General features: G+C 30.2%; 1 protein-coding gene across 1 annotated transcript; it reads right to left on the reverse strand.

Annotated features, from left to right (window-relative positions):
- Positions 1 to 3,546: 3,546 nt before the first annotated feature.
- On the reverse strand, positions 3,547 to 12,617 carry LOC107464393 (histone acetyltransferase HAC1; the record flags this gene model as incomplete). The annotated part of the gene is given in 2 exon segments (XM_052253619.1): positions 3,547 to 3,834; positions 12,391 to 12,617. Coding segments are annotated over 2 exon segments (399 nt in total), but the record flags the coding sequence as incomplete, so codon positions are not given.
- Between the last annotated feature and the right edge of the window lie 1,723 nt (positions 12,618 to 14,340).

A 14,340-nucleotide genomic window follows, 5' to 3' on the forward strand; every position in this document is an offset into this window, starting at 1 on the left:
ACTAAAAATAAAAAATAGAAAATACTAAAGTTTTAAACTTAAAATACATTAACCCTAAGGCAACATTTTTTTATGAGAATAGAATAAGACAAAACATTGAGAATAAGACATAAAAGATATAGACACAAAATTTTATATTTTTATATTTTATTTAATGATAAACTAGAACAAATTATGAAAATTTAATTTATTCTTTTTTTTTTATTCAAAAAATTTAAGACAAAAATATAATTATAAAATTTAACAAGAATAATGAAAAAAAGTTATATCTCTTGTTAGTGTGTCCGTATTTCTCCTGTTAGAATAGACACAAAATATACTAATTTAATGTCTCTATTCATGTCTTATGTGACAAACACAATTTTGTGTCTCTATATCTCTGTTTCAGTGTCCTGTCTTTGTAAATAAATGTAGTCTAAATTCTTGATTCTCCTAGCACAAATCAATTGTAGCCGTTGCTCTTCCAAGACACAAGTTAAAGTTCAGTTCTTCTCGAAAAATGAAAAAAAGACTACTGAGTGCATTTTGTCGAATATGGGACTAATTTGAAGTTATTGGGATCTCAAATATTAAATCGATGCAACTCGCCAATTTTAAAAATTAAAGTGAGACTTAAATTCAAAAATGGTGATGCTATGATACTAGAAGGGTTAACTCTATATGAGGTTAAAAGAATATTATTCTTTGATATTGTTCTTTTACATATTCAACAAGTCATTGGTTCTTTTTTTTTTTACCCTTTTTTTTTCATGTTGTTATTATTATTTGTTTTCTTTTCATATTATTTTTGTCTTCAATTTACTTTTTTTTTTATTTCTTTTACCCTTTCATCTTTATATTGTTATTATTATTTGCTTTCTTTTTATATTGTTTTCATTTTCATATTACTTTATGCTATTATTATTTACTTATTTTATTTTATTTTTTATCTTTTTTTATATTACTTTCATATTGTTTTCATCTCCATATTAGTTTTTTATTTTATTTTTTATCATTTCGTTATTATTATTTATTTTACGTCATTATTATTTGATTTTTTTTATCATAGTACTTTATTTTTATTTAGTGTGTTATTATATTCATTGTTATTATTTGATTTCATTAACGTTATGCATTATAAAATTTGATATAATTTATAATTTATATAGTATGGCTCCAAAATTAGATTCAAGAAGAAGTTCTAGTTAACTGAATATTAAAAACAATGATACAATAAATGAAGAAGAAGTAAAAACTGTAAAAGTAAAATGAAATTATTGGAATATTGAAATATTTTTTACTATCTGTGTGGAAGAGATACGAGATGGTAATAGGCCTAATAAACATTTCAGCAAAATTGGATGGAAAAAACTAAAAAAAAAAACTTAGAGAGAGAACAGGACTTTCATATGTGCATAGACAACTAAAAAATAGATAGAATGCTCTTAAATCTTATTTTTAATTATGGGCTAAATTAGTTGGACAAGTCTTGGTTAAGATCATGAGAAAAAACAAGTGTTAGCTTCTGAATCTTAGTAGACTGATAAAATTAAAGTGTGTTAATTTTGTATTATAAAATAATACATAAGTTAATTTTATCTTTAAAATTTAATTATTAGATATCTTTTATATTGATTATTTTGCATATTTTAAACAGATTCCAGAGTTTGTTAAGTTTAAGGATTCGTGCTAAATCTTTAGATAAGCTTGAACAGTATTTTAAGGACATTGTAGCTACTAGTTATGGTGCTTAGGCGTCATTGGAAGATCCAAATCTTGAAGAATTTAATAATTAGAATAATGAGAATTTTGAGAGTGGAGGTGACATTAATTTGTATCCAAATGAATTTATTGAAGAAGACATTGCTAATCAATTGTTCAAAGCCCTACTAGAGAGAAAAGAAGGAAGACTTCTAGCAAAAAAGTTGAAAAACGAGATTGAATAGCATTTAGATTACAAGACTCACTTGATCGTATTTTAGTTGGTGTGGAGTCAAAAGCTGCAACTAAGGGAGATGATCCTTGCTCCATATAGCTAGCACCAAATTTTAGATTCCACAATTTAAACTAGCACCAAACTTTAGATAAACAATGAAAAGTTCAACTATTGTCATTCAAGTTTAAGGATAGTAATTGAAAGGACCTTTGGAGTATGCAAAGTAAGATGGAAGATACTATAAAATATGCCATTAAGAGCCAAATTTAAAACCTAGCATGATATCATTGTTGCATGTTTCATCCTTCATAATTTTATAAGAATGATGAATTCTGATGAGATAAGTATTTTAACAAAATTTGAAGATATTATTTCGTTACAGGCCAATGAAAATGATGGTACTATTATAAGAAATGGTTCAACAAATTCTGAAATTAATGAATGGGAAGAACTAACACGAGAAGATGTTTGAACAATGGAAGAAATAAGAGATAATATAAAAAATCAATTATGGAATCAAATGAATTAGTATAAATAATAATAATTATTATTAGGGAAAATGACACTCCCCTCTTCTGAGAGATACTAAAATGACACTCCTCTCCCCTCTATTTGTAAAATGTACAGTTTAATCCATTTAGTTAAAAATGTTAACAGAATATTTCATTTAAAAAAAATTAAATATTTTATTCAATAAAATTAATATTCTAATTTACCATACTATCCCTTTATATTTATTTACTAACTAAACTCAATTTCTGAGTTAGGATTCCAATTCCCTTACGATTTAATTATTAATTTTTTAAAAATATTTTAGTAAAAATATAATTTAATCAATAAAAAATAATTTATTAAAGGTTATTTTAGTAAGCAAAATTTAATGACAAAAAAATAAAATTTTTTACTAAAGGATATTTTTGTAAAAATAATTTTGCTTTTCAAAAAAAAAATGAATAAAGTTAACATTAGTTAACACAAAATTTAAAATGGATTGAGGAATTTTTTTAAAGATTATAGGAGAGGGGAATGTATATTTTATAAATAGAGGGGAGGAGAGTGTCATTTTAACATCTCTCAAGGGAGGAGAATGGCATTTTCTCTTATTATTATTAATAATAAACTCTTTTATGATTGAATATCCTTTTAAGTACTTTTATTATTATAAAAGTACTTTTATATTTTTTATCCAAATAATAATATCTTTTAAATAAATATTTTTAAATAAAGTATCCAAAACATAAAATCACTATTACTTTTGTAAAAGATTTTATTAAAAAAGATATTTTTCAAGAATGGCATCCAAATAAATCCTTAAACTTTAAACAATTATAATTTTAAAAAGATAGTATAATTTTGTAAGACTAATACTAAAAAATACTTCATAGTTTTTAGAGAATTATATGACTTTGGACTAACTTAAGTTAACTCGAAATATAATTTGAAAAAAAAAAACCTACACAAATGTAGATTTTAAAATCTAAACCAAGCTCAAAAAACTTTAAGGAGCAAAAGTAGCTAACAATGGGTTAAGAAAACCAATCTAGATCAACCATCAAGAGTCAAGACCTCATAGTTTAACAAATCCATGCAAAATTAATGTTATGATCACATTGTATAACATTGTTCAGATAGAGGTTTAAAATAGAAATTTAGATTATAAGAAGTAATTGCTTTGGTCTTATAGAAGTCCTGCCATATAAAATAAAAATAAACCAAGTTTTGCTTATGATTAAGCCTTGAAGTTGATTCATATGATATACTCATTAATGCAGGTCTCCAAAGCAGAGAGATTGAGATGCACGTCATGCACATTTGAATTCGAAGCTGCTACAACAGCCTCCAAGACAAATCCCATTACTTCCGCTCTTCGGTTCAAATTACTCTGTCGCTTCGCTTTCGCTAACTCTGCTTTCATGGCTCTGAACTCACTCCAAATAATTAACAAAAATCAATGGATTACTTTACTAAAACAATAATCTTATATGCATGTTAAAAATCAATTATTAATCAGTAAAAGTACATGTTAAAATATAAAATATACATTAAAAATATATAAAATAATATATATTATACATAAATATATAATAACTTATTTAAAAGTTTATTTTTTATACATGTATTTGAATTTCACAATGAATTAAATACTAAAATTAATCATAAAAAATACAATGTGGAATAAAAATATATCTATCTAAAACAAAAATGGAGATTATTGGATAGTTTTGGTAGATTTGTTTAACAAATCAATTTTTTAGGAATATCAAGTAAATTTTCATTTGTTTTAACATTGTATTAAATCATGATTGAGGTCGAATGAAGTCGAAGAAGGTGTATCATACATTCACATTGTTATCGCTTGGATATAGAGTTGGTAATTTTAATCCTATCTATAGGTATTCAATCCAAATTAATCCATTCGAATAGAATTGACAATTCGATTTGCATTGAGTTAGATTGAGATGCGGGTGGGATCGGGTGTGGATATAAGCCTAACACAATCCGATCATACCACATCCGTGATATTATAAAATATGTTATTAAAAATTATTATACATATATAATGAAGTTGATGAAAATTGAATTCACATCTTTTAATTTTAATATGGATTTAATTTTGTATTTTATTAGTATGTTTATGAACTATGAAATGATTATATATTATGTTTTATTGAAAAATTTTATTTGTGGTGGGTCGAGTGTAGAACTTTAGAGTGTGGATAAAGTTAGAGTTGAGAGATTCTCAACTCGCAAATAGAGTATGGTTGAATTTTAGAGATAATTTAACCAGTGAGTAGGATTAAGATAGAGTCTAAAGTCTAAATCCTATCCTATCCTTATGATGCTAGCCCTACTTGGACAAAGACTTCAAACCCTATGTATTGTCACATCACTAACTCTAGAAATATTTAACAATTTTACTATCAATCATATTTAAAATAGTAAAAAATATTTTTGTTTTTAACGTACAATTTGATTTAATTTTATCATTAACATTTAAATTTAACTTTCTCTAATCTAGTCCTAATTCTAACTCAAATATTAAATTCTTAATCCAACTTTAACCTCAAACTCACTTAGTCAGAAATCTTTTCAAACCCATCCCTCCACCTTTATCTAACCACCACCACCACCACCACCACCACTGCACTACCACCTACACCACTATCAGCATTGTCACAACATTAAAATCCCCCTCATCACCGTGGTACCCCATCATAGTAGCAACTACCACACTCCATTCCCCACCCACACCATGATAGTGCGTTATTTGATGTCGTTCACCCCATTCATTAATCAATAATAACAACTCATTCCACTCTAGACTCTACTCAAATTTCTACCACATATTCCTCACCTACAACAATAGCAACTGATTTTTTTAATTAAAAAAAACAAAATTAAAAAAGACGACTAAATTCTTATTTTGATCCTAAGATTCACGCGATTATCCATTATGATCTCCGAAATTTAAAATTTTTTATAGTAGTACCCAGATTCAGGTCTCGACACCAATTTGGTCCTTCAACCCTTTTAGACGATGAGTCAACAAACGGAATGTTGAGATGGCACCCTCCTTACCATGCTGGATGTTGTAACAACTAGCTGACGTGGCTTAATTTGTAGTTGTACCCAATGTAGCTCCAAGAACTCTAATTACAATCTTTTTCATCCCCCTTCCTCTTTTTTGTCTTCTTCTTCTTTTTCATTTCACAATTATCAATGACAACAACAATCCCACTACAATTACACTTCAAAAAACTCTCATTTTCTTCTCAAAATCACCCCTACTATATAAAATTTTCAATCCTAGCATTGATTCAGCATCAAAAAGAATATTACTGAACTTAATATCACTATAAATCAAAGGGGGCCGCAACTATGAAGGAAAAGAACACGTTTTGCTTTGTCCAATGCAACAGAGAAGCGCGAGTTCAAGGTACTTCCTATGCAATAGAGCGTCTTGGAGGTTTCCGTTTGCCATGAGGTTGTAGACGAGGAGAAAATGATGTCGTTTTGGGTTGATTAGAATTTCAAAACGACGATGATAAAGGGGGATTGGTGGATTCCCAAGGCAAAGAAAAGCTCATTGTGAAACTCACGTTCACCTTGCAGTGAGGTTGTTGTGGGGTCCATAAACTTCATTACGACAAGGGTTCTCACTGAAGGAGGGAGGGTGGTGGAGAAGATGGCACCGAAGCCACCATGGCCGAGTGGAAAAGAAAAAGAGTTGGTGGTACAATGAAAGAAGGAGTAGAAGAGCCGGTGTGGGGCTTGGAGTCATCTCCGACGGTGAAAAGAATGGTGCACTAGCGACGTCAGAGGAAAAAAAGGGGAAAAGGAGGAAGGCAGTGGTGACAGTGATAAGAAAAAGAAGAAGACAAGAAGAAGGAAGTTGAGGAAGATTGGAATTAGAGTTTCAAAGACCACATTGGGTACAAATACAAATTAAGTCACGTCAGTTAGTTGTTGCATCGTCCAATGTGGCAAGGGATGCCATCTCAACACTTTGTTTGTTGGCTATTGTCTGAAGGATCGAGGGACCGAATTGGTGCCCGGATCTGAATATGGGGAACCATTATAGGGGTTTTTGAATTTCGGAAACTAAAGGATAATCGCGTGAATCTCAAAGACCAAAATGAAAATTTAGCCTTACAAAGAAAGCTAGATAGAGGAAGAAGGAGAGAGGACAACGGTAGGGACGTTGAGAGAAAAAAGCAAACGTGGGGCCAGGGTGAGGGTAAAGGTCGAAGAACGAAAGGTAAAGGCGTACTTGAAGGGCGAGGCAGAAATAGAGGAGGACATGGTCATAGTTTTTTATTGTGGATGATGGCTCATGGCGGTGAGCCAAAAATCCACCATAAAATTATAGCGGATGGCATTGCAGAAAATGGCAAAAATGGCGTATTACCTAAAAAACACATATATATGTACAAAAAAAAACATGAAGAAAAATTACAAATATAATAAACTATAAAATCTATCTATATAAGTAACTTTCTAGTCATAAAACATCAAATTAATGTAGCAAATTTAGCAAATAAACATAACATCAAGTTCAAATGATAACTCAAAAGTCATAATGAAGCCATAAAATAGAAGACAAAAAACATAAAAACTATAAACCATCTAAATTCTAGCTCTCATCAACTTCATCCAAATTAACACGATTGTTATCGTGTCCCTCTGCCCCCCTCATCATCCTCTGATTCAGTATCATTAAATTGAATCTCCTCTTCTTATTCTTCTTCATTCAAAATTCTCTTCATCTTCAAATTCTGGTTCTTCTTCCTCTTCCACAATGACTGTCTTTCTTTTTTTTTTTGAAGCCTTAAACCACTTAATTCACCTTTTGCACTATCCCTTGCAGTTGTAAATTCTTTTTTTTTCTAATTTGTTGTCTTCTCCTAGTATTTGTCATAGGCTCATGTCCCCCATTGTTTCAAACACAAGGTTCCAACTCAAAGTGTTGTCATCTTGATGAACCAAATCAGCATCATCATCCGCATAATCATTATCTCGAAAGGTGGCAGTCCTAATTTCTCCAACTAGTCACTCATTACACTCATCAATGTCATTTAGTACAATAGGATTAACTTCATCTTTAAGGTTGTACATCTCGATGAGTTGTTGGTTATACTTTATGAAGACCAAACTTTCCATCCTTTCATGAACAAGCTTATTTCTTTTTTTAGTATGAATATGCTCAAATATACTCTAATTACGCTCACATCTTGAAGTACTACAAGTCAAGTTCAAGATCTTGATAACAAGGTCTCGCATGTTTAGAGCTTCATGCCCATATGTCCGCCACCAAAATACTATAAAATTAAAATAAATTTGTCTAAGATTTTAATCAAACTAAATTATAAAGCTTTGTAAATTTATAACAATCTTATCGGGTGAAATCTTTTTCCTCTGAAATTTTGTAAAATCTGATCCAAAAAGTCCATAGCCAGCTTTGTATAGTGCTTGCTCCTCCAATATCTTCTGTTGCGCAACTTGACTTGGCACCAATCTAATGATGCACTCAAACCACCCCTTTATGACTTCTAAATCCATTCAATGTGAGCGTTACCCTAAAACAACTCGGGATTTAAAAAATGACTAGCTGTTACAACAGATAATAAAGTTGGCAATTCCATCTGTTGTCAATGATTTTAAAAACATCATTGTACTTGCTCTCATCATTAAGAAATGTTTTCATGATGCATTCTTTGGTCTTTTCTATTGCTTCATAAATATATCTCATTGGTGGCTTCTTCTCCCTATTAACAAGTCTAAGCACCCGAACAAGAGGGCCCATGATCTTAAGGGTGTACTTGACATGATTCCAAAAGGAAGGCATGATAACAATTTTTGTTGACTCCCTCTCGTTTACCTCCTTTGACAACTTATTCTTTGCCAATTTCTCCGAGGTGAACATTCTTCTCATATTTCCTTTCTCCTCATAAAGCCTTTCCAAAGAGAAAAATGAAGTGGCAAATCGGGTGACTGTATGTCTTACCAACTCCTTGTCATTTGTGAAGTGTCTCAACATAGATAACGTGCTAAAGTGACGATAAGTGAAGTTAACCAAAGAAATAACCCTTTTTATAGTTTTTTGAATTAATGGTAGCTTCCCAATATCCTCAAGCATCAAATCCAAACAGTGGGCAGTACAAGGGGTCCAAAACAAATTCGATCTTTTCTCTATCAATAACTTACCAGTAAGAACATAATTGCTCCCATTGTCCGTTACAACTTGAATAACGTTTTGCTCACAAATTTTCTCCACAACATCATCAACAAGCTCAAATAATTTCTCACCGATCTTCATATAATCAAAAGCATCAATAGACTTCAAAAATATTGTTCCAGCTAGAGAGTTTACAAGAAAATTAATAATGCTCCTTTGCCTTTTATCCATCCAAGCATCTGACATAATATAGCAGTCATACTTTTTTCATTGTTCTTTATGATCCTTCAACAATCCTTTACTGTATTCCAACTCCTCATTAAGTAGCGAAACCCTTAGAAGCATGATAATTGGGAGCAGGTAAATTAGGACCAAAGCTTCCAACAGCTCACAACATGTCTTGAAAACTCTTTAACTTCATTAGGTTCAATGGAAATCCCAGCTTGGTAAAACCACCGTGCTATGTATCGATGAACTCTACGAACTGCTTCCTTATGACATGCTTCCTTGATGTTCTGCTGCCTCAATTTCTCTCTTTTGTTTCTTGCAATGGCAATTTTAGGTCTTCTAACAAACAAGTCCATTAGACCTGTCATACTACTTGCACCCCTTCTAGCTACTGCCATTGGAGTTGGATTATGAAGTTCATCAATCCCTTGAGCATCTTCCTCTGGCAATCCAAATCCCAAACTCTCTAAGTCAAATTCTTTAGTATTAAAACTTTGTTCTTTGGTGCTTCCTGGTGTGGCACTTTGTCTTTCTTGATTCTTTTTCTGATTATAATACTCCCATAGTTCAGCAATAACATTCTTTGGGATCATTTTACATCCAGCAACGTTTCTAGGCTTGATCATTAAGTGCTATTTTGTCCGTGTAATGCCTCCTTTCATAATTTTTTCACAAAAATTACATACAGTGTCATTGGTATTTTCTTCTTCTTCAGTACCAATATATTTTCAGCATGGGTCAATTCTATTAGAACGGACACTTCAGGACCAACAAAGGCAATGCCAGTTGCAGGACCAGCGGAGGCAGACTTGTCTAGAAGTGGACATAGTGAACTGAATGGAAAAAAATTGTAAGAAGAGATGTTTAATACTGATTATTGATAACGTCTATAAAGAAAGGGTAATAGGAAAGAGAGAAAAGAAGGGGCAGCAGAGAAGTTGAAATAAGATGAACGAACCAGAGAGGGAACCATGGTTAACAGTGCAGCGGTGACGACGAGCGGCGCGATGAGTGACGGTGATGGGTGGCGCAGAGGGGAGCGTCGCAGAAAAGAATAGAGACGGAGTGAAGTTTTTGTAAAGATGAGGCAGAGGAGGGAGTTTTTGAATAAGAGACTGATTATTAGGGTTAGTGGGATCATTTAGATTTCCTAATTTACCAGAAACATCCTCAAATTTTTTTTGGAAAATTCGAAAAAAATCCACCATTTCCGCCATTTACATTGCGTTCCGCTATGGCGCCACCGCAATTGCGCCCGTCATGAAAACCACGTTGCGACGACCACTATATGGCGACAAGATCAAAACCCGCCATGCCATAAGGTTATAGCGCCACCATAACCGCAATTTCAAAATACTAGACAAGGTAGAGAATGAGTGAATTTTAAAAGAAAAATCGCAAACATTAAAAGTATCTTAAAAAAATCGTAAATATTAGGGACAAAAACATACTTTATTCTATTTAAAATTTATAACTTAAGAATATGTAACTTCTAGTTTTAACTAGCATTCTCATGACAATCAATTTTAAAATTAATATATTTTCTATATATATATATTTGTGTGTGTGTGCGCTATTTTGGTGGATATAAAAAAAATTAACTTTTTCTTAAGTCTAATTATCTTATTTTTACGTGGCGGAATGTATGTTGTAAAATATAAAAAAGAAGGTAAATTATACTTTTGTACTCAATTTTTGAAATTTTTTTAAAATATCCTTAAATTTTAATTTGATTCAATTTTATCCTTAATGTTATAATAAATTTTGATTTTGCACTTGCCTTTAATTTTTTAATGATCAAAATAAAGTCAATATAATTTTACTAATTTTGCCCCCTCTTATATTTATCATCATCAGGTATTATCTTCATCTCTCAATCCCATCAGTTTAGGGATGGCAAAACTCCCCAAAATATGAAAATTTTCATAGAGACCGCTCCAAATGAAGACTCGAAGACGAAAAATTTTCTCTACGAAAATGGGGATGAAGATAAAATTTCTCCGAAGCAGATGCGGGAATCCCCGTCTCATCCCCACTAAGTCCCGAATTATTAGATTTATTTAAATATTCTTAATAATTTATTTTTAATATAGATTTTTTAGTGTATATATATATATATATTGAAAAATCTAATTCTAATTTAAAAAATATCTTTCCTTTTCTCTATAACATTAACAGTGTGCTGTCCCACATTTTTAATCTCTTCTCTCCAAGACTATGGTGTATTATTTTATATTTTAGAACTTGTAATCTTGGACAATACTTTATTTGTATGTTGTAATAATGTTTTGTGATTTTTTTTATTTTTATTACAATTTTCATATAAATTATTAATATAAAAAGATGGGGAGTGGATCCCCGCAGAAAATTGGACCCTGCAAAAAATAAAGATGGGGCAATATTCTCCCATAGTGGAGATCGAGACGGAAACGGAGAACAAATCTAGGGGCGGAGCCAGAAGTAAGGAGGCATCCCCGTCCCGCCTTACCCTATTGCCATCCCTACCCATCACACTATACCACCATAATAACAGTGCACACCACCACATCATCACAATACCAGTGGTCACCACCCCACCACCCATACTAGGTGCCTCCTACCCCTTAGCCATGACACCACCACCAAACAATGTTATCAAAACCACACTTTCTCACCTCAATGTCACCTTTCCTTGGCCTCTTCCTTCAAAAAAAAATTTCTCTCTTTTTTTCTGTATATTTATAATTTTTACTAATTTACTTCCTTCTACTATCATGGCATCTCACTTTCACCATCATCTCACCTTCATCCTCCTCCAACGCACACTCTATTTTTCTCTGCGAAATTTCATGGCACTTTCTTTTCTTTCTTTTATTTCGATATGTTTTTTCTTTATCTGTATCTTTGTTATTGTTGATTTTGTGTATGTCGATAGTGGTGGTAGCAGTGGTGATAATCGAGTTAGGATTTGTGTGTTGATTAAAATTGGGTGGTTGATTGTTAAATGGGGTGATTATTCGGTAAAATTGTTGAGATGATGTTCATAATGATAATGGTGGTAGTGGTGGCTGGTGGCTAGAAGAAATGAGGGTGATTCAATTTTTCGTGGTGGTGGATGAAAGAGATGGCAGTGAAATGAAAAAGGGTGGTCTAGTAAAATCGTTTTGACGATGATAATGATAATGGCGATGGTATGGTGGTGGTGGTGGTGGTGGTGGTATTATCTGTAGGTAAAAAATAATAACAGATTGTCGAAAGTATAAGAGATGATGATAATGATGACGACAATGATGTAGAATTAACAAAAATAAAATTGGTAAAAAAAAATTGACTTAATTTTTATTGTTAAAAAATTAGCTAAAAGAATAAAAATAAAATTTAATTTAAATAATAAGATGAAAAATTGAATCAAATTAAAACTTGAACATATTTCTAAAAATTTTTTAAAAATTTAAACATAAAAGATTTATTTTATCTTGTAAAAAAAAAAAAGAAATGGGGGTGTAAATTAATATATTAAAAGATCTTAGATCATAACTAAGTTTCACTATAGTAATAGGTTAAGATAGGCAAGCATGGATGATAGACAAACCTGCAACAATGTACTTCACACTCAGGATCTGATGTGTTGCAATATTTAGCATGAAGCTTAAGCAAATCCCAAATTTCCATGCATTCCGAACAATCTCCTTCATCAATACCAATCATACAATCTTCCTTATGCCTGATAAGTTTCCTCACCCTCAAACACTTTGGAAATGTGCAACTTAAAGTTTGACAATATGATGCATGTTGAATCAGGGCAATTTCTCTTCTTGTCTGTATACAATTATATCCAAACATATTTAATAAAAATGAGTTAAATAATCAGATAAGAGGAACCTCATAATATGATGATTCAAGGGTGATGTAATATTTGCAAATTTGAATTTTTAGAAAAAAAAAACACTGAAATTTTATAAAAGCAACAGAAATTTTATTTTTAAAAAACAACAAATAAATTTTATTAGAACAACATATAAGTTTTGTAAAAATGATGCAAAAGCTTTTAAAAATAGTGAATGCAGATCGAATATGGCCAAAATCTCAATCTGATCCGTACTAACTGTAATTTTTAATCTTAGATCCGATCCAATAGATATATTTGCGGATCAGATCAGATCTCGGATATATCCGCAAAATATATAAATATTTAAAAAGATTATTTTTATTTAAAAAAAATCAACAAAATACTATTTTTCTACTCTTTTAAACATATTTACTCTTAAAATATTATTAAACGTATTTTTTTTAAATAATAAAAATAAAATAATACAACATATATGATCATTATTAGTTGAAATAAAATATAAAAAGAATATTCACTTATTTATTTATTTTTGTGAATCTGCGAATACGTGGATACCTACATAAAATCCGTAATCCGATCCGATAATCATGCAGATCGGATCGATATTCGCAATTTTTAGATCGAATTCAAATAAATACTACGGAGATACGAATCGGATCCAATCCATGAACACCCCTAAAAATAACACAATTATAAAATCTTGTAATCAAATTTCAACTATTTAATATATATTTGATCTCTAAAACAAAACCACGGCCTTGTCTTTTGGGGAATTGGCCAAGGATTTGGTTGAAAATCACATTGACATAATAAAATATTAATGGATTAATTTTGGGTAGACTGAATGATCAATTAATTTATCTACTTAAATAAATGTTAAATTTACAACAGAATATTTTGTAGCCTATTAAATTAAGAGTACTATAAAAAAAAATAAAAACAATAACAATTTGTTGTTATATACTTATATCTTTCTATATGGGTACAATATAATCAATAGTTGAAATTTGATTACAAGTTTTATAAAATTTCTAAATCTAAGAGCGCATTGTTAATGTAAAAATTCAATAATCACATATTTGTATATATTTATACGTTAAAAAAATCCAAATTTTGTTTTAAATTATGAAAAATTTATGAATTTTTTAAATAAAATAATTAACGATTTCTTAAAAATTATCATTTGATTCATTTACTCCTAAAAAATTATTATTGTATTTTTTTATTAAAAAATTAATCTAATGTACAACTCTCCAATTTGACATAAAAGCTCAAATTTAGATTTTTTTAATTCAAATTTGAAGACAATGTGATCAAAACACTTGCTATCGCATATTTATTTATTTATTTAATTTTTATCAAATATAGAGAGACTCAAACCCGTAATTTTTAAGTGAGTATAAAAAAATTATACTATTTAAATTATAATTTGTTGGCTATAGCCTATATATTTTGCAAATTAAATAATAATTTAATTATTTTTCAAATCACGTATCATATAAAGAGATTTTTTAATCACAAGTTGTTTACTTTATACATTGTTTATTTGGTTTACAATATAATATATTTATATATATATTTTGTCGTTGCTATAAACGAGATAAATAATAATATAAGAAATATAAATAATTAAAAAAATATATCAATAAAAAATAAATCTAATTAATTTATTTAAAAGAAATCCCCAAGGAG

The sequence above is a fragment of the Arachis duranensis genome, chromosome 9 (assembly GCF_000817695.3).
Source record: "Arachis duranensis cultivar V14167 chromosome 9, aradu.V14167.gnm2.J7QH, whole genome shotgun sequence".
Classification (NCBI taxonomy): domain Eukaryota; kingdom Viridiplantae; phylum Streptophyta; class Magnoliopsida; order Fabales; family Fabaceae; genus Arachis; species Arachis duranensis.